Below are 21,094 nucleotides of genomic sequence, written 5' to 3' on the forward strand. Positions count from 1 at the left end.
CACCAGCAATAAATTTAGTGTTTAAAGAAGTTCATTGCCTGTTTGAAATGCGGCAAGAGTAGCTATGGGAACAACTTCAACAGAGTTCCAGCATGCTGAAAAAGTAACCCTTTAAAGATGTGCAGAAAGCATTCTGGAGTGACGAACATTTTTTGTTTTCCTCCTAAAGGAAGGAGTTCAGCTTGTTTCATATCAGCTAGAAGAATGAACCAGGCAACACAGGTGGCTCGGTTATGAGCTAAAATGTAAACAGAATAAAATGCTTTAACCTCTGAGGAAGTGAAAAGGAGCAGGAATAAAGGGAAAGCTGAAAGTATGAGATCTGCCCAATAAATCCAAAGGATACTTTTTACTTGGTTGGCTTTCAATCCTCTTCTGTAAAATTCTCCTTATCTTCCCTAGATCAGATTGTGCAGCATTCATGTTAATATTCTCTGCCTTCAGCACTCCACCTTGTGTGCATTGGAGCAGGCAAGGGAGCAGCTCAGCTCTGACCAAAGAAGGGCAACAAAACTGCTGAAGGGTCTAGAGCACAAATCTTGTGAGGAGTGACTGAGGGAACTGAGATTGTTCAGCCTGGAAAGAAGGGGCTCACAGGAGGCCTTCTTTCTCTCTGCAACTACCTGAAAGGAGGTTGTAGCAAACTGGGGGTTGGTCTCTTCTCCAGAGTAGTAAGTGACAGGACAAAAGGAAACAGCCTGAAGTTGAGCTGGAGGAGGTTTAGGTTGGACATTATGAAAAAGTTCTTCCCCCTAAGGGTCGTCAAGCCCTGGAACAGGCTGCCAAGGAAGTGATAGAATCCCCATCTCTTGAGGGATTTAAAGACTGAGGAACTGTGCTGAAGGATGTGGTTTAGCAGTGGATTTGGCTGTGCTGGATTAACAGTTGGACTCTGTGATTAAATTAAAGATCCTTTCAAACCTAAGTAATTGTATGATTTTATGGTGCCTGAACCAGGAGAGTAAAGGAGATCTGAGTACCAGGGGCTTCCTTGTTCTCCTGACCTGGGAAATGTTCCTGATCTAACTGTATTTGCTTTCTCAGATTTCTGTGCTGAGGTGTTGAATGAGGGGTTGCATGTTGCAGAAGCAGACACTGCTTCTGAACTCCCCTTGCACACCCCATCCTGACTATTCTTCTTGCTCTACCTCTGAGCTCTCAGACATAAGTGATTTGTGACAAGCACACTGAAACTTTAAAGGAAAGGTAGGACTTTTCTCTTTTACAATAGGAGATGCACCTAAAATTTCAAGGCAAATGATCTCAGCTCTAGTCCTGTGGCTAGGACCATGATGGAAAGGGAATGGTTCTCACAAGCCTAGCCTGTTCCAGCAAATCCAGAACCAAACACAGTGGCTTGGCAAGGACATACATTTAAGGGTGTGATGCTGGTCTCATTTGAAGGACGTTTAGGGCTGTAGGAAACAAGTAGGTAGTAGGTGCAGTCTGTGGTGGGACTTGAGGGCAGTGGGAGGCACCTACCTGGTCTACTGAGACTATTGGATCCTGATTATAACTAAGGAAACCCAACCCCTGTGGACCTCTGCTTGGAACCACTTTCAGCATGGCTGAGAGATGCCAGGTTCCTGCTTAGCATTGCTGCACTGTTTCAGCTCAGCTTCCCATGGGTACCTACTTCACTCAGCTGGATGCTCAGGACAAGAAAAATGAACACTGGGATTCAGAGAGGGAAATTCAATCAGAGCAGGGTTTCCAAATCCCATAAGTTCCCTTGGAAATCCCAGCTCAGCACCCTGCCTGATGGTGTCTAACAAGGCTCTCAGGAAAAAAAAAAGTATCAAACTCCAGGAATTATTAATAATCAGTCCAGCTTCTTACCACCTTCTCTTATGACCTTGGTTGCTAGGAAGTTTGTGTCAACACACAAAAAGAGAAGTATTAATAGAAAGAAAGAGCAGCTGTAAGAGTTCTGCATGGAGCAGCATGGTCAGTGCAGGGGTTGCCCTTGTAGGAGATGTTAGCCTGTGAATTCTTCCAGGCTGCATGTCTACCAGCAAGCCCATCTTGCAGGACCCCTTTCCTGCTTCTGCAGCCATGCCCATGCTCAAATGGCCTCAAAACTCAAGTCACTGTGTCCATACTTCTTGTTGAGAGCTGGCATTGACTGCTCTGATCCCTGAACCATGCTTGGGTTTAATGTGAGCTGCTTTGGGGCAAAATTACACAGGGGCTGATGTCTGGAATTTGTGATCCATAGAGATGCAGCGCCCAGGCCCTTGATCCTTTTGTTTCACTCACAGATGTATCCACAAAGTTTGGGACACAAATTGGCCTGTGGGCAGGGCTGGAGTCTTCTTTAGAGACTTTCCAAGCCTGGGAACTTTGCTCCAGCTTCTCAGTATTTGCAGAAGTCCTGGTGTGTTTGTCAGGAGACTGACTGTGCAAGTAGATAACCCATCCTGTCTTGAGCAGACATGGTTGGCAGATTGCCTGGGGAGATGACAAATGAGACAGGTAAGAGCCAGAAGAGGACACTAACTACTGACAGTGCCAAGCTGTAAAGTGCAGTACCTTTCTTTAAGACTGTCCTGGAATAAGTCTCTCAGTTCAAGCAGTATCCTGTTGTTTTTACCTGCTGTGTCCCCAGGATGGCACACCTTACTTTGGAGAGGAGGTTGCTTCTCAATGGTCATGCCCATAGAATCATAAAATTATACAATGGTTTGAGTCAGGAGGAACCTTTAAAGGTCATCTAGTCCAACTCCCCTGCAGTGAGCAGGGGCATCTTCCACTAGATCAGGTTGGTTGTAGCCCCATCCAAACTGATCTGGAATGCCTTCAGGGATGGGGCATCTCCCACCTCTCTGGGCAGCCTGTGCCAGTGTTACACCACCCTCAGCATAAACAAAGTCTTCCTTCTATCTAGGCTGAATCTCCCCTCTTTTAGCTTAAAACCAGCAGCCTATGTCCTGTTACAACAGGCCCTGCTACAAATGTGTCCCTGTCTTATAGGCACCCTGGAAGTACCAGAAAGCTGCAATAAGGTCTCCCTGGAGCCTTCTCTCTTTCAGACAGAATCAGAGAAACATGATTTAGGATATCAGGTAGTGACAGGACTGGGGGGAATGGAACAAAGCTGGAAGTGGGGAGATTCAGGCTGGATGTGAGGAAGACGTTCTTCCCCATGAGAGTGGTGAGAGCCTGGAATGGGTTGTCCAGGGAGGTGGTTGAGGCCCCATCCCTGGAAGTGTTTGCAGCCAGGCTGGATGAGGCTCTGGCCAGCCTGATGTAGTGTGAGGTGTCCCTGTCCATGGCAGGGGGGTTGGAACTGGATGATCCTTGTGGTCCCTTCCAACCTGACTGATTCTATGATTCTATGATGATGCTGGTCCAAGCACGAGCTCCAGCAGGCTTCCCTCCTCTAGGGTGTTTTATGCTCTGCTTACAAGTGTGGGTCCAGACAGTGTGAGTTTGGTGAGGAGTTTGGTGAGGAGCAGGCAGGGAAGGCTGCTGCCCTTGACGTGGGGTGATGCATGCAGCAGCAGGACTGGGAGGGAGGAAGGAGCTCCCGAGGGGTTACAGACAAACTTGCTAAACCTTGCTACCTCTCACATTATCCTCCCCTCAGCTGTTCAGCTGGGAGATGCCATGTGGCATTCCACAACTGCCACATTCCTCTTTGTGAGGTAGCTGTCCTCTGAGAGGGGCAGTGTGAGGGGAATCCTTCCTTGGCTTCTGCAAAGCTTTTTGAGCCTAGAAATGCTGCAAGTCCTGGGGAAACTTAGTGTCTCAAGCTCTGCTCTGGCTTGAGAGCACCTACCCTGCAAAAGCCTCATGGGCAGAGCACTGCCATACAAGAGTTTACATGCAGGTGACTTGAAGATGAAACTGTTTAGCCCACATCACAGCCTAGTGTGTGAAATGGATGGGAAAAGGTCCCACATCTTCTTTTCCTCTGCTGTGTCTGCTTGACCATGGGATTGACCTGCTGGGAGGCAGTTCAACAAGGGCAAGTGTAGAATCCTGCATCGAGGGAAGAATAACTCCATGTGCTGTTAGAGGTTAGGGACTGACCTGCTGGAAAGCAGCTCTGCAGAGAAGGGCCTGGGAGTCCTGGTGGGCAAGAAGTTCACCATGAGCTAGCAATGTGCTCTTGCAGCCAAGAAGGCCAATGGTGTCCTGGGATGCTTTAAGAAGTGTGGCCAGCACCCTGAGAGAGGTTCTCCTCCCCTGCTCCTCTGCCCCAGTGAGGCTTCCTCTGGAGTACTGTGTCCAGTTCTAGGCTGCCCAGTTCAAGAGAGACAAAGAACTACTGGAGAGAGTCCAGGAGGGCTATGAAAATGCTGAAGGTTAGTCTGATGAGGAAAGGCTGAGAGACATGGCACTATTTAGCCTGGAGAAGAGAAGACTGAGGGGGGATCTTCTCAATGCTGATCAGTAGCTAAAGAACAAGCGACAAGAGGATGGGGTCGTACTCAGTGGTGCCTCACAACAGAACAAAGTGCAATGGGCACAAACTGGAACACAGGAGGTTCCATCTGAACATGAGAAAAACATTTCTCCTGTCAGGCTGTCAGAGCACTGGAACAGGCTGCCCAGAGACCTTGTGGAGTCTCCTTCTCTGGAGACTTTCTAAACCCACCTGGATGTGATCCTGTTGCATCCTGCTCCAGCTGATCCTGCTTTAGCACACAGGGTGATAGGGGTTAGACCTCCATGGTCTCCAGAGGTCCTTTCCAACCACTACCACTCTGTGATTTTGTGATTCCCTCGAGCACAGGGAGTTAATAGAAATCACTTCTGGATCTGTTTGAGCAGTGACAATCTGTTTTTTTAGTTGTTTTAAGCTGCCTTTAGTTGTCTTGAAGTGGTAGGAAAAGTTTTCAATGGCTCCATACTTCCACCTAGTGACGAAGAGCTACTGCTCATACCTCCTGCTTTGCTCTGGGTCCTTTCTAGTCACAATGCAGGAGTGTTTCTCAGGTTCCTGATATGAGCCTGTGGGTAAAGCTATTTCTATTCATGGGCCTAACATCTGTAACCTCCAAAGGTTGGAAGCAAACTGGAAACAAAACGCAGATGGCTCTGCCACCCTCAAAGTAAAGTTCCTTATCATGTTTAGAAGGAGCTTTCCCAATGTATTTCTGCTATTTCCTCAAATCCCTCAGCTCTCTGTATGGGTCCAATGTTCCCTGGCAGCATTGCCTGGAGCTCCCAGGCTTGCTAAGAATTCTAGAGCCTACTACACTTTACTGCAGCAAAACACCACCTTTCCTTCTGGCTGTCTCCCCAGCTCCTTCTACACCATTCCAGCATTAGTACAGTCAGACCTATTGGAATCAAATTATATTTCTTATGCCATTCAGGATGTGTTGGGGACATCATGGAAAAAGGGAATTAAGAGTATATAAGGAAAGCCTGATGTTCACTTGATGCCAAAGGCACTCCCAGATTGGGTATCAGCACAGTAAGAAACCACTTTTCCTGTCATGTGGGGTGAAAGAATATATAACAGACAAACTGCCATAGAATCATAGAATTGTTCAGGTTGGAGGAGACCCTGGACACCACCAAGTCCAACTGTTAACCCAGCACAGCCAAGTCCAGTATGAAACTAAATCCATCAGCATCTATACATCTTTTAAATAACTCCAGGGAAGGTGACTCCACCACTTCTCTGGGCAGTCTGTTCCAGGGCTTGACAACCCTTGTGAGGAAGACAGGTTTCTTTATATCCAACCTGAAACTCCTTTGGCACAACCTTGGGCAGTGACTGGCTGGAAAGCAGCCCTGAGGAGAGGGACTTGGGGGTGCTGGTGGATGAAAAGCTCAACATGAGCTGTCAGTGTGCACTTGCAGCCCAAAAAGCCAACCAGAGCCTGGGCTGCATCAGGAGAAGTGTGGCCAGCAGGTCAAGGGAGGTGATTCTCACCCTCTGCTCAGCTCTGCTGAGACCCCACCTGGAGTACTATGTCCAGTTCTGGAGCCTCTGTTACAAGAGGGATATGGACATGCTGGAAGGTGTCCAGAGAAGCTCCACCAGGATGAGCAGAGGGCTGGAGCACCTCTCCTGTGAGGACAGACTGAGAGAGTTCAGTCTGGAGAAGAGAAGGCTCCGAGGTGACCTTCTTGTGGCCTTCCAGTATCTGAAGAGGGCTAAAAGAAAGCTGGGGAGGGACTTTTTAGGCTATCAAGTAGTGACAGGACTGGGGGGAATGGAACCAAGCTGGAAGTGGGGAGATTCAGACTGGAGGTGAGGAAGAAGTTCTTCCCCATGAGAGTGTTGAGAGCCTGGAATGGGTTGTGCAGGGAGGTGGTTGGGGCCCCATCCCTGGAGGTGTTTAAGGCCAGGCTGGATGAGGCTCTGCCCAGCCTGATGTAGTGTGAGGTGTCCCTGTCCATGGCAGGGCGGCTGGAACTGGATGATCCTTGTGGTCCCTTCCAACCCTGACTGATTCCATGATTCTATGATTCTAACTTGAGGCTGTTTCATCTTGTCCTAACACTTGTTACTTGGGAGAAGAGACTGATCCCCCAGCTCATTACAGCCTCCTTTCCAGTAGTTGTTGGATGGTTCAAGTAGCTCAGAGAGCTGATGAAAGATCACCAGGGGATGCTGTTAATGAGGCACATTCCAAGCTAAATAAAACACAATGTCTCTCTTTGTTTTGGAACTGGGACCTGGGAGCTATGTGTATTAAAAATTAATTTTGCCTCCAAATTAGATTGGAAAAGCCTGCTGCAAGCAGCAACAAGTCCGAACAGCTCAGGAGATGTGTGTCAGCTGGCAGCTCAAGCTTTCAGGCTGGTTTCTCTGCATCAGCCTCAGCACAGGGCATGGTGTGGTGTTACCTTTGCTTCTCAGAAGTGGCCATCACTGAAGGGAGTTTGTGGTTTCTTAGTCATTTTTCTGTAAGACCACAAGGAGGATGGAAGGCAAAGACTGAGCTGTGAAAGTGAATGAAGTTCAAGGAAAGCTCAGAAAAAAAAAATCCCAATATATGCCATAGAGTCTTTGATTTGATTCAGCAAATGAGTTTTTTTTTTTTATGCTGTTTATTGAGCTGACATCAGCATCTGTAAGTGCAAGTGAGGACAAGACAGGGAGCAAAAAGAAAATAGGGAGGATGGTTGTGCCCAAAGAAGGGCAACAAAGCTGCTGAAAGGTCTAGGAGTGGCTTTAGGGAACTGGAGTTGTTTAGCCTGGAGAAAAGGAGGCTCAGGGAAAACCTTCTCACTCTGTAGCACTGCCTGAAAGGATGTTGTAGCAGGGTGGAGGTTGGTCTCTTCTGCCAAGTAACAGGTGATAGGGCAAGAGGGAATGACCTCAAGTTGTGCTGGGGGAGGCTGAACATAAGGAAAGACTTCCTCACTGAAAAGGTTGTCAAGTCCTGGAACAGGCTGCCCAGGGAAGAGGTGGAGTGGAGGATTGCCCAAGGTGGAAATCCTGGAGGGATTTAAGAGACGTGCAGTTGAGGGACAAAATTTAGTGTTGGGCTTGGCAGTGCTGGGTTAATGGTTGGACTTGATCTGAAAGATCTTTTCCAACATAAAGAATTCAATGATTCTAAATAGCAGGTTCCAAGTTACTTTGCTGCAGGAGCGGGACGAGCCTCCCTTTCTGTGTTTCTCCTTGTGGCTTTCCCAAGCTCATTGTCATTGCCTGTCTGGGTATGTTCACACTGACACCAGATTGCACTCTCATCTACATTAGCTTGCTACAAGACCACTGGATAATACCTAGAGAAAACTCCTCATTCACAGCAGGAACTTTTTAAGCACCCTTAAAGTGATTCCACTGCCTTTTCACTTCCTTTAGTCCTGGGATCTATAATGAGTTTGGACCTTAGACACTTTTTAGCTGCTGAAAACATCCATTTATTTGTCCTGCTTGTTCTGACAACTTCCAGGGAGGGATGGGGGGATGTTTGTATTGGTTGCATGTGAGTCAACAGCATGTGGAGGACCATGTGTGCCTCTGGCCACTGGACAGATGAGTGTTGCTCTCACACACACTGCTGTTTAAGTAGGATTGGTGTCAGCCCAGGCAAAAATATTCTAAAGTAACTTTAGTTAGAAAAGGTCATGGAAGGATGGCTCTAGCTGTTGAAAATGCAGCCCAAACATGTGTCAGGTCAGAGAGTCCTGTGCCTCAGCTACTTTGGGAAGCTGATGATAATCTTTCAGCACTTGGAATGGGTCACTGTGTGCTCCCCATCTTCTGGCAAGCTTGATGAAAGCACAGCATCTCTGCTTCTCCTTGGATGCTGTTTAAGTAAAAAAGAGCACCCATGGCACATTTCCAGAATTTCCTTGCTGTTGCCTCAGAGGCCAAGGTAGAGCTTTCCCAGAGACAGCTCTGATGTATTATACTGCATTAGGATGGGCCAGGATAAGCATTTTCTTTGCTACACTGCTCAAGGGCACCCTTGCTAAAGGCTAGCTGAAACATTTTACTTCTCTGCTGTAGAAATAGATTTTAAGAGCATGCTGTTGGGAAATAAAATGGTGCCATAGTGCAAGATCAAATGGAGCTCTCAACTTCAGGTAAAGTATGGCTTTTTTAATTTTATGGTGTGTTAAACCATATCTTCTGGAATTGACTCAAGTCAGGGTGGATAATTTGGGGACAAAAGATGATGTAAAAATAGCAGTAAGACATACTCTGAATGCACAGTCTCACAGTCTCAAAGAACATTAGAGGTTGGAAGGGACCTCAAGAGATCATCAGGTCCAACCCCCCTGCCAGAGCAGGATCACCCAGGGTAGTCCACACAGGAATGCATCCAGGTGGGGTTGGAAAGTCTCCAGAGAAGGAGACTCCACAACCCCCCTGGGCAGCCTGTTCCAGGGCTCTGTCACCCTCACTGCAAAGAACTTGCTCCTCATGTTGAGCTGAAATCTTCTCTGTTCAAGTTTGAACCCATTGTTCCTTGTCTTATTACTGTGCACCACCCAAAAGAGCCTGGCCCCCTCCACTTGACACCCACCCCTCAGCTATTGATAGACATTGATCAGATCCCCTCTCAGTTTTCTCCAGACTAAACAGCTCCAGGTCTCAGTCTCTCTTTGCAGGGGAGATGTCCAAGTCCCCTAAGCATCCTTGTGGCTCTCCATTGGATTCTTTCCAGCAGGTCTCTGTCTCTCTTGAACTGGGGAGCCCAAAACTGGACACAGTATTGCAGGTGTGGTCTCACCCCATGCACCAGTAGGGCTTGACCTGCTGGAAAGCAGATCTGTGGAGAAGAGCTGGTAGGCAAGAAACTCACCATGGGCCAGCCATGTTCTCTTGTGGCCAAGAAGACCAACAATGTTCTGAGGTGCATTAAGAAGAATTTGGCCAGCAGATTGAGAGAGGTTCTCCTTCCCTGCTACTCTGTCCCTAATGAGGTCAGAGTACTATGTCCAGTCCTGGGTTGCCCAGTTGAAGAGAGACAAGAAACTACTGTAGAGAGTCCAGTGGAGGGCTATGAAGATGCTGAGGGGACTGGACTACAGTGCAAAGTCACCTTAAACAATGGGAGAAGCAGAGAGCAGCCATCAGTGCAGGTCTCTGCAAAATATGCAAAGACCAGGAACTTCTTTTGTTCATCTCACAAAATCTGCTTTAAAAATACTTCCTCCAATTTCCATTTCTTTTTAAACAGGAAATTTAATAGAGATTTATGGGAAGACAATTGCTGAAAGATATGAGACCTTGGACTTCAATGTGGATTATATTGATGGGGAATTGTATGTAGGCTGCTATCTAACCCAGACCCTGCAAATTGGGATTTCTCCCATCAGCCTCTTTGACAGCAATAAATTGCAACCCAGTTGGCCCAGAATTGCCATTTACTTCTTTTGTGCTTTATTGCAGCTCATGAGTTGGGCTCCAGCAAACTTTGTTAATCTAATTGCAACTGGTCCATTAAGCTAGTTGTTTTGTTTGCTGGCAGCACAGTCAATCACAGCCCAGTGTGAATGGTTACTGTAATTGCATCTGGCTGCTGTAGATTTTATTTTGGCTAGCAAATTAAGATCTGACTAATTAAAGCAGGGTCAGACTCTAAAAGTTAAATAAATTTCCTCTCCCATTCAGTAAAAGTGTTGGTTTGAAGCAGATGCCTTGGTGAGAATGAAGACAAAGCACAATTATTCTGAGACAAAAGGCTCACAGAATCCCAGAATCAGTCAGGTTGGAAGAGACCTCCAAGATCATCAAGTCCAACTGATCACCCAACCTCATCTAATCAACCAGACCTTATCTAATCAACTAGATCATTGTTGCTTTGAATCTTATCTGGTCCCTTCCTTGCTCTCAAGAAGGTTTGGGTTTTATTTTCTGCTGCTTCTCTGGTTGCATGCAACAGAGCAAAGAAGGGAGATTTGAACAAGTCACTACAGGACAATGAATCCAAAGCAAGCATGAAAGCTGACCTGCCACCTGTCATATGCATTTCCATATGTATGGAAATGTTCTCAGGGAGTACTGAGTTATGATTTCCCGGCTTGTGCCAGTGGTAGTGAAAAAAAAAAACAAACCCAAACAACAAAACCAAACAAAACCAAGCCCAGGTATTTTGAAGAGAAAATATTTTGAAGTATTTTAAAGATAAACTGTTAATCTGCAGTTGCTGTGCTGGCATTTTAGGGCTCATTTCAGGGAAGGTGTATATTCAACTACCTGAAGGGAGGTTGTAGCCAGGTGGGGGTTGGTCTCTTCTCCCAGGCAACCAGCAGCAGAACAAGAGGACACAGTCTCAAGCTGTGCCAGGGGAAATTTAGGCTTGAAGTGAGGAAAAAGTTCTTCACAGAAAGAGTAATTGGCCAGTGGAATGTGCTGCCCAGGGAGGTGGTGGAGTCACCATCCCCAGAGGTGTTAAAAAAAAAGCTTGGATGTGGCACTTGGAGCCATGGATTAGTTGTCAGGAGGTGTTAGGTTATAGGTTGGACTTGATGAGCTCTGAGGTCTTTTCCAACCTGGCTGATTCTGTGATTCTGTGATTCTCAGTACTTAGGTATTTGACCACTAGGTGCTTTTTAACTACTTCTCAGGCTCACTGGAAATGTCTCTGGCTAAGCAAATTCTCTGCTGGTGTGAATGAAAGCCCAGTGCAGATTCCTGCCATAACAGCTGCACCCACTGATCAGCTCTATGCTTCTGCTCCCTGGATGCACATTAACAGCCTTTGTTCCATATTAATTGTTGTTTTACCTGGCTCTGGTAGAGCTGTGAAACCTTTGATCAGTGGGAAGAAATGCTGCTCTGTCTGACTGGAAGTTGGGCTTGCTTGCACACTCCATTGTTGTTCTTCCCCTGCTGTGGTGGCCATTGGGTGAGGAATGAAATGCAGAGAGCAGAGAATCTCAGAAGCCCTCCCAGAAGTCCTTTATTGTAGTGGTGTAGGATCCCTTGCATCACAGAATCTCAGAGTCCCACTTACAGAAGAAGTCCTGGAAGCCCATAACAGACAAAGCAGCTAACAGAAGTGCTGAGCTCCAGAGGGCAGAGAGGGTGTTAATCCCAGGATCATAGGATGTTAGGGGTTGGAAGGGACCTTTGAAGATCACTGGGTCCAACCCCCCTGCCACAGCAGGACTATAAAATCTAGCACAGGTCACACAGGAATGCATCCAGATGGGGATTGAAAGTCTCCAGAGAAGGAGACTCCACAACCTCTCTGGGCAGCCTGTTCCAGTGCTCTGTGACCCTCACAGTGAAGAAGTTCCTCCTCATGTTGAGGTGGAACCTCCTGTGCTGTAGTTTATATCCATTGCTCCTTGTCCTGTCACAGGGTGCAACAGAGAAGAGCCTGTCCCCTCCCTCTTGACCCCCAGCCCTCATAATAACCCTTCACATGAAGTGCCCAGCTGTGGTGTGGACACCCTGAACACCTCTGCAAGACAATGATCATGGACAAATGTGTCCAGGGTTCAACAAGGCCATAAGCACAACAGCCAAAGTAAAAGTAGAGCATCAGGGACTTCAGGGCACTGGACAGCCTTTGACCTCAGTCAGAGGTTGCATAAAGCTGAAAGACCACTTGGTTCACAAGACCCCAGCAAGGTCCCATCAGGTTTCTGCCAGGAAGTTGGCTGAAATTAATGAAAGGAATGCACTCATTCCGCATGGCCTGTCTCTGAGAAACTTGGTTCAAAAGGCAAGAGCAGCTCTTTGGGTCTGTTTTTTGCATTGTTGCTTGTTTGGTTTCCTTTCAAAACCAGACAAACCCAACAATACCTATCTGTGCTTTGTAGATTGTTTGTTTCACCTCTAAATTCAACCCCCTCTGGAATGTTATGCTCTTACAAATGGGGCTTCAATAAAGTGAAATAACCCTACATGAAGTTGGCTATTGGTAGAGCACCAGCAAAGCCAAGATCTGCCAGATCTCTCCAGCAGTCTGTACTCTGCTAGTCAGTAGTCAATATTGTAAAAGTAAAGTTGAAGTGCAAAAATGCAGATGCAGCTTCATCCCTGGAGACATTTAAAGTTGGGTTTGGTGGGGCTCTGAACAACCTGAGCTACCTGAAGATATCCCTCCTCACTGCTGGAGGGTTGGAATAGATAATGTTTAAAGTTCCCTTCCCACCCAAACCTTTCTGTGATTCTATGTTATGGGTTTTTTTAGGGTTTTTTTTTTTTTTTCTTCCCAGAACCATGCAAGGTTAAACTAGGACATCTGAGTGCAAAGTAAGTCAAAGAGAAAAATAAGTCTCCATCGTGGAAGGGGAATGACTGCAACAGAGATTAAAATCCTGAAAGATTCTCATGATCATCATGTAGATACTCAAATGTCAAATGTTCAGCTCCCACCATTTGTCCCTGAAGCCTAAGGGATGATTGGAAAGTATGGCAACATCCAAACATATAGGCTAAATTGAGAAAGGTCAAAGAAGGGTCAAAAGGATTCAAATAGTTTCAATTCCACCCTTGATTTTTTTTTTTTTTTTTTTTGCAGAGCTCCTCAGTAACACAGAATATACCAGTCTGCAATTTGAGCATGCAGCCACTGCTAAGTAACCTAAGTAACAGTCCAAGCATTACAGTCCTGTGGCCAAGTTTTCCATGTTGTTCATTCCTGGTGCAATCCCAGCAGCTGCCAAAACCTCCACGGAGGATCAGTGCCATGCTGGTTTCATTCACAGGAGCCTGCTCTGGCTGCAAACAGTGCAAGTGCACTGCTGGCTCTGACAGAAATAGGGCTGGGATTAACCTTTCCAGTGCTTATTTTCACATTTCCTTTTTCCTTCCTCTGTAGAAATCACCTTTGTCTTCCCAGCTGGTGGTAGTCTTGGAGGTGGTACTGATCTGACTGTCACAGGGGATTTCTTTGAGGAGCCAGTACAGGTTACTGGTGCAGTTAAGAGGAGAAATGTATGAATTAATTTTTGTTCCCAATATAATTTTCATAGCTGTGACCACAAAACCCAACTGATGTTGATGGACACCAGTGCAGGAGTTGTAGAACTCACCATCAGGAAGGCCCATTTATTCTGACCTGGGCATGAACCATTTTTTCTCACTTGATAATACGACTTCAGACTTTTAGCAAAGTGTTGACTCTGTTTGGAAGCAAGATAGGTTCATGCTGAAGCTCAGATGTGTTTCCAAGTATCACAAAGCACATTTGTCTCCTTTTTCTCTTTTCTTTTTATTTACTTATTTATTTATTTTTACTGCCAGGTGTCCCTTGTAAAGTCCAATATGTCTCCCATACAAGTCAGATGCACCACTGAGACTGTTGGTAAGGGCAGGAAGCTTGGTGCCCCCCCAGCCAGGTATGGTATTCAAACAGCTGAAGATCCAAACAAGCAAACACATGGAAATAAAGAGAGAAATAGTTTAGTGATAAATACAATCAAAAAAGTAGTGCTTTCTGAAATCTTGTCTGCTTCAATATGAAGCCAGTTTCTCCTAGGTTTGGTAGGGGAAAGTGCCCCAAAAATGACCTGAGGGTTACAACACTTCTGTTGTGATGGAAGGCTGAGAATTGGGATATTTCAGCCTGAAGAAGAGAAGGGTCTGGGGAGACCTTACTGTGGCCTTTAAGCACTTAAAAGGAGTTTATAAGAAAGATGAGGACAGACTTTTTAGTAGGGTATATTATGATATCACAAGGGCTGATGGTGTTAAACTAAAAGAGGGGAGACTTAGACTAGATATGAGGAAGAAATTTTTTATGCTGAGGGTGGTGAAACATTGGCATGGGCTGCCCAGAGAGGTTGTGGATGCCCCATCCTTGGGAAGATTACAGATCAGGCTTTCCAAATCCCCATCCAACCTGATCTAGTTAAAGATCAAATCACAGCATTAATCCAGCACTACCAAGTCTGCTGCAAAACCATGTCCCTTAGCACCACATCTACACACCATTTAAATACCTCCAAGGATGATGATTCAACTGTTGCCCTAGGCAACCTGTTCTAGTGCTTGTCAAACCCTTTCAATGAAGAAATTGTTCTTAATGTGCAACATGAAGATGTCCCTCATTACTGCAGGGGGTTTGCACACAAACCATCCTATAATTCTGTAGCAAGAAAACGCCAACTGGAGAGCTCAGCCCACCACTTGCAGGTGGGTATTGGTGGGTGGAAGGTCAGCCTGGTGTGTTGGGCTGTGGAAAATGAGAGGGTGGGGGGGAAGTATGGATAATGTTTAGAGGAAGGATAGATGAACTAGAGCTACTGCAGAGGCTTCCAGGGACACTGAGTTGAGTAGGAAATTATCATGCACAAAATGAGGCTGGCTCCTTTTGGCTGTTGGCCATCTCAGTACGTTTTCCTGCAAGAGCAGACACAGGAGCTTCAAGCATTCAGGGCTTTTAGAGATGAGGCAGCAGTACCGAGGACTGACAGGGCCCCACATGCCGCTGCCCAGCTGCAGTGTCGACAACCAAACACACGGTGGCAGCACTGAGCACGACAGGGCACCACACAACGCTGCACAGCTGCAATGTCGATAATTAGACACACGGTGGCAGCACTGAGCACCTACAGGGCGACTGCACAACTGCATAAGCATTTGCCTCCCACCGTACAGTTGCGGGAGCATGGGTGCGGAAACACTGCTGATTCTGCCGTCGGCACACTGCCCACAGCTACTCGGAGTGTACACACCGCTGTTTACCAGCACAGTTTTCTACTAGCACTCACACCCTCCCTTTTGCTCTCAGAAACATTCCAGCAGAGGAGAAGCACAGGACAGAGCAAGGAGGCCTGGCTCCCTTGGCTTAAATAACACTGCTCATCTTGCCAAAGACGTTTTGCAACCACTCTGGAATAATGGAGGCTCATGTTCTTCTTTCCCTCTAGGCACATGATGCAGAGCCTTTGGGCTTCAGGAGGTCCAAACCAGCCATCCCCCTCTGAAAAGCAGCTCTGGTTGCTTCCACAGCCAAGGAAGCTGTGAACAATTTCAGGTCAACACCCTAAAGTACAGGACAAGTGATTCAAGACAGTTTAATTTGCTTGGAGCTTCAGTTTAATTCCCTCCATTATTCGTATTCTGTCCCTGCTCTTGATGCTGTTTAACCACACTGCTCAGTAACTGCACATCTATTTACCCCCACACTCCTGTGTTTGATGCAGACTGAGGCCTCTTGAATGATTGTTCAGAGACTGACTTGAAATCACCTCCTGGCTTCTCTCTTAAAATCCACCTCTTGCTGGGACACAGCATTATTAAAGCATGAAGAGCACCTTGCAGCTTCTTCCCTGTAACATCTCAGCCAGCCCAATCCAAAACTGCTTGACTGTAAGTTCTGGGGAAGAGAATGCAGGAAAATGTAGCAGTCACAGGTCCTCCCAGATGCCACAGCACAAGAAGGGCTCTGCTTCCATGCATCTGCCTGTCAGTGCTGTCCCAAAGAATCAGAGCACCTGCAAAGAAACAGATTCTCATTTTTGTGTGGAACAGAGCCCTGCAGGATGTATACCTATGCGTCGGGGAGCTCTAAAGGGATTCTTTGGTACCCAAGGATGTCCTTGAATGGTTCCTTGCACAGTGACACCTTTTACCTGTATGGTTGGCCTGGATTTGGAAGGAATATCCTGGGTTCCAATTTAAGTTCCAGATTCCCATCTCCCTTCTTCACCTGAATTTATTTCACCTTTCTATCAAACTCTCACCAACATTCCTGACAGGCGAGCAAGGACTGCAGTACAACAAGGCATTTGAATTACAGAAACCGCTTAACTGAGGCATCAGCCAAATGTGGCTGGTGAAAAGATGTCAGATGAGGACAAGGGCTTCGAATACAGCAGGGGAGAAGACACAGCCATGCCAATATTCTTAGCAACCTTGAGCCAGCGGCAGCATCAGCAGTGTTTCCGCGTCTGTGGTCCTGCAACTGTAAGGTGGGAGGGAAATGTTTATGCAGTTGTGTAGCTGCGTGTGTCGCCCTCTCGGTGTTCAGTGCTGCCACCGTGTGTTTCGTTATCGACACTGCAGCTGTGCAGTAGCGTGTGGGGTCCTGTGAGTGCTCAGTGCTGCCACCGCGTGTTTCATTGTCGACACTGCAGCTGTGCAGTAGCGTGTGGGGTCCTGTGAGTGCTCAGTGCTGCCACCGCGTGTTTCATTGTCGACACTGCAGCTGTGCAGCGTCCATTATTCCAGAGTGGTTGCAAAATGTGGTGTGCATGCTGAGTAGCTGTGGGCAGCGGGCCGACTAGACACAGCCGTACAGCTCGATAGCTAGTTAGCTGTGCAGCCAGATAGCTTGCTAGCTTCCCCAGTCTTTGTGCATCAGGCAGACTTGCTGAGCTCTGTGCTGCAAGAGGAAACATCTGGGTCAGTTTACCCTGAGAAAGTCATCATTGCAGACAGAGTTGTGACTGGTAAAGGAATCTGGTTTGGATTTTTTTTTTTTTTGGATTAATGTTGCCATCTTTCCAGGACATTCTATTACAATCTTTAGTAATGGGGCTGGTTGAAATTTTTTGTTTGTTTGTTTGTTTGTTTTGTTTTGTTTTGTTTCAGAGGGGAAGGGTATTTGAAAATGGGCACAGAAATAGTTTTATTTTCTTATTCTTATACTTTCCCCCTTTCAACCCCTCCCTCCCCCCCCCCCCAGTTATTATTATTATGAAAATAATCAAGAAGGGATTGCCAAATATCAGTATTCTTGGCTGATTTGATAAGGTATTTCTACAAATATAACTCCTGAAAGATCTTGCCCAGACAAAACCAAACAACCAACCCTGAGCAGATATGTTTCCAGGTGTGAAATTATACCGGGTATAATATGTCCAGGTATAAGATTCTATGGTCATGCTCTGGCAAAGGGGTTGGACCCAAAGATCTTCAGAGTTCCCTTTCAACCCCTAACAGCCTGTGATCCTGTGATGAAATGAAAATAACCTAGGCATAATGACAGATGTTGTCTTTGTACTAATGAGTGCCTTTTCTTTCCATTTCTAAGAGGGACCCCAACCATCTTGGCTAGGTGGGAGGATATTTGAAGCAATATCTGTGGTGGGGTCTTCTCCTGCTTACAACGTGTCCTGGTTGGTGTCTGCCTGTGGTGCAAGTCTGCCCCTTCTCTCTCTACAATGAGTAGATTGTCTCAGTATCCTGTAATACTTCTTTCAGTTCCCCTTGACATGTCTGGAGTTCATTGTCATTTAAAACAGGATATAGAATCACAGAATTGTTTTGGTTGGAAGACACCTCTAAGATCATGGAGTCCAATGGTCACCCTAAAACCAAAACCACTGTGGCCATTAAACCATGTCCCCAAGCACCACGTCCACACATTTCTTGAACACTTCCAGGGATGGTGACTCCACCACCTCCCTGGGCAGCCTGTTCCAATGCCTGACCACTCTTTCAGTAAAGAATTTTTTCCTAAAATCCAACCTAAACCTCCTCTGGCACAATTTCAGTCCATTTCCTCTTGTTTTGTCACTAGGGAGAAGAGACCAATCCTCACCTCGCTACAGCCTCCTTTTAGGTAGTTGTAGATAGCAATGAGGTCTCCCCCAGCCTCCTCTTCTCCAGACTACCCAGTCCCAGTTCCCTTAAACACCCCTCTTGAGACTTGTTCTCTAGACCCTTCACCAGCTTTGCTGCCCCTGGCAGGCAGTGGAGGATAAAACTGCAGCTTGGTAATCCCGTGCTTTTGCTGGATCTTCTTCTCTATGTATTTCAGATAGGTCATGTTCAGAATCCTGCCCAGATGTCCACCGATCCCCACCTCACTACAGCCTCCTTTCAGGTAGTTGTAGACAGCAATGTGGTCTCCCCTCAGCCTCCTCTTTTCCAAACTAACCATCCCCAGCTCTTTCAGTCACTCTTCGTAAGATTTATTCCCCAGGCCCTTCCCCTGCTTCATTGCCCTCCTCTGCACTGGCTCCAGCACCTCCACATCTCTCTTGTATTGAGGTGCCCGAAACTGGACACAATACTCGAGGTGTGGCCTCACCAGAGCTGACTACAAGGGTACAAGGGGACAATCACCTCCCTACTCCTTCTGGACACAGCGTTTTTGAATGGAGATCAGGCAGAGATGCTCCCAAATACCTTTAATGACATAATTTCCATGTCAGACAATGGAAGCCCACACTATGTTCTGGAGGTCCCAACAATGAAAGTGGAGGGAGAGCCACAGGCTTATGAACTCAGAGGGTGACATTAAAGGGCTATACTTGCAGAGAATAAGTCCTGCAACAGTTGGATTGTATCCAATCTAGTCAGGAAGGACCTGATGGGAACAGAGCCAGACAAGGAGTGATGCAGCACCTTCTCCTCTGCATCCAGATGTTAGGTTGACTCAGTTACTTCACCCAAAATGACTCACTCACAGGAAACCTCATTTCAGGAGAAGGTGAACCTCAGTCTGCTCTAATTTAATTTGCTTTCCTTCCTTGTGGTTTCCTCTCTTTAAAGCAAAAGCAAAGCAATGTGTCATTAGTTTTTGAGTGCTCTAAAGACAGCTAGATTCTCATTTCAAGGTTAGGATTTGGGGGAAAAAAAAATTAGGCTGTTTTGTTCCCAGAGCAGCCAAGTCCTTGAATTCCCTGATGAAATCCAAGGCTTTAGTGAGTTTGTCAGCCACCTGTAAGGGTTCAGAGACATAGTCCAAGTCTGCATAAAGGAAAAGACCCATGCAAAAATGCCTTGGAGGAAAGGATTTAAGAAATTCAATCTGTTAACTTATCAAAAAGAGGATTAAGAGGCAGAGTGATTGCACTTTGCTTCCATAGTGGGGAAAAAGAAAAACTATCTGGCACTTGTGGGTTTCTCCATATCACAAAAAAAGAATCATAAAAAAACCCAGTCTGAGATGTTGAATCCAGCAAGACTGAAAATAGAAATGAACAGGTGGTTTATAACGAGTGGACTGATCACTGTCTTTGGATAGCTTCAAACCAGATCTGTCTCTTTCCCTTCACTGAGCGCATGCTGGGCTGTATTCTGATGCATCTTGCTGTGACTGGGGCACCGACAGCAGCTAAAATCTCAGGTACCTGCTGTGAATCAGACGAGAAGGTTCAGTCCTTTTAGGTTTGCATTCTCAAAATCGGCTCTGCAGAAACTGACGTCCGAGAGACTTTGGCTGTTATTCAGCCTGTGACCACACGGTGGCGCCATTGCACCACAGAGAATCCTGCATTGAAAAAAGCATTGGATTTTGATTTAGAAATTGGGGTTTGGGGTGAACTCTGCTACAGAATATCGCTGTGATCCAGGGGCGTTGAGTCTTTGGTAGACTCAAGGAGACCAGGATGAAAAATTCCAGAGAGGGGCAACGAGGCTGGTGAGAGGCCTCGATCACAAACCCTATGAGGAGAGGCTGAGGGAGCTGGGGGTGTTTAGCCTGGAGAAGAGGAGGCTCAGGGATGACCTCATTGCTGTCTACAACTACCTGCAGGGAGGTTGTAGCCAGGAGGGGGTTGGGCTCTTCTCCCAGGCAAGCAGCACCAGAACAAGAGGACACAGTCTCAAGCTGCACCAGGGGAGGTTTAGGCTGGAGGTGAGGAGAAAGTTCTTCACAGAGAGAGTTGTTAGACGTCGGAATGTGCTGCCCAGGGAGGTGGTGGAGTCACCATCCCTGGAGGTGTTCAAGAGGGGATTGGATGTGGTACTTGGTGACATGGTTTAGTAGTCATGAGGTGTAGGGTGACAGGTTGGACTCGATGATCCTTGAGGTCTTTTCCAACCTTATTGATTCTGTGATTCTGTGAAAGGGAGGGGCTGTGAGAAAGATGGGTACAGTCTTTTCTTGCAGGGCTTGTTGAGCTATGACAATTGGAGATGGTTTTAAACTGAGAGAAGAGGTCATTTAGACCAGATAGAAGGAAGTAACTTTTTATGCTTGGTTTGATAGAACACTAACCCAGGTTATGCAGAGAAGTGGTAAGTGCTCCATCCTAGGAAACTTTCCAGGTCAGACTGGATGAGGTTCTGAGCAACCTGATCTAGTTGAAGATGTCCCTGCTGAATTCAGGGTGGTTGACCTAAGTGACTATTAAAGGTCTCTTCCAATTCAAACCATTCTATGGTTCTATGAAGCTTTTAGTCTTGATGTTGTATCTACCGCCCAGGCTGCATTTAGTTGCAGCCTTTCACATCACCAGTACAGGAGCAGGACTGAGGTTGATACTCACTGTTTTAACTCATCAAAGAAACTCTAAAAGCAAAACAAACAAACAAACAAAACCCAAAGCAAACAAACCAAACACCCCCCCCCCCCCCCAAACAAACAAACACAACCAAAAAACTCCAACACAAACAAGAATGACAAATTTTAGTGCTTGGGCCTTGCTTCTCATTTCCTTTGCTGACAATCCAGTTCTTCTCCCAATTAGAGTGATCTGTCACTCATTAAAAAGAAAGCAAGTATAATCTTGTTATCTTACATTACACAGGCCTTGAACATTCATAATTGGAAAGAATTACAGCTCCCATCTGTGTTTTTAATTTCTTTCATTTAAAATACCTCTCTTCAATCTCATTGTAAAGTGCACACATGTAGAATTTCACTGCATATGGATAGAAGTGTAGATGTCAAAAGTCCAGAGCATCACCCTGTACACAACACACATGGATCTTGTACTCTAAATCTGAGGCTCTTTATCTGGCAATTGTCACATCAGACAAGTGGCTTCAGTTTTGAGTTCTTGTTTCTGGTTCTGCAAGCTTAACCTT

General features: G+C 46.3%; 1 protein-coding gene across 1 annotated transcript in view; it reads left to right on the plus strand.

Annotated features, from left to right (window-relative positions):
• Positions 1 to 2,435: 2,435 nt before the first annotated feature.
• PKHD1 (PKHD1 ciliary IPT domain containing fibrocystin/polyductin) overlaps positions 2,436 to 21,094 on the plus strand; it is a 249,974-nt gene continuing 231,315 nt past the window's right edge. Inside the window, 7 exon segments of the mRNA XM_054383383.1 lie at positions 2,436 to 2,475; positions 9,609 to 9,776; positions 13,206 to 13,301; positions 13,631 to 13,652; positions 13,654 to 13,725; positions 16,664 to 16,782; positions 17,367 to 17,492. Of these exon segments, the coding sequence (XP_054239358.1) occupies positions 2,436 to 2,475; positions 9,609 to 9,776; positions 13,206 to 13,301; positions 13,631 to 13,652; positions 13,654 to 13,725; positions 16,664 to 16,782; positions 17,367 to 17,492 (643 nt within the window).

This window comes from Indicator indicator, chromosome 9 (genome assembly GCF_027791375.1).
Source record: "Indicator indicator isolate 239-I01 chromosome 9, UM_Iind_1.1, whole genome shotgun sequence".
Lineage (NCBI taxonomy): Eukaryota > Metazoa > Chordata > Aves > Piciformes > Indicatoridae > Indicator > Indicator indicator.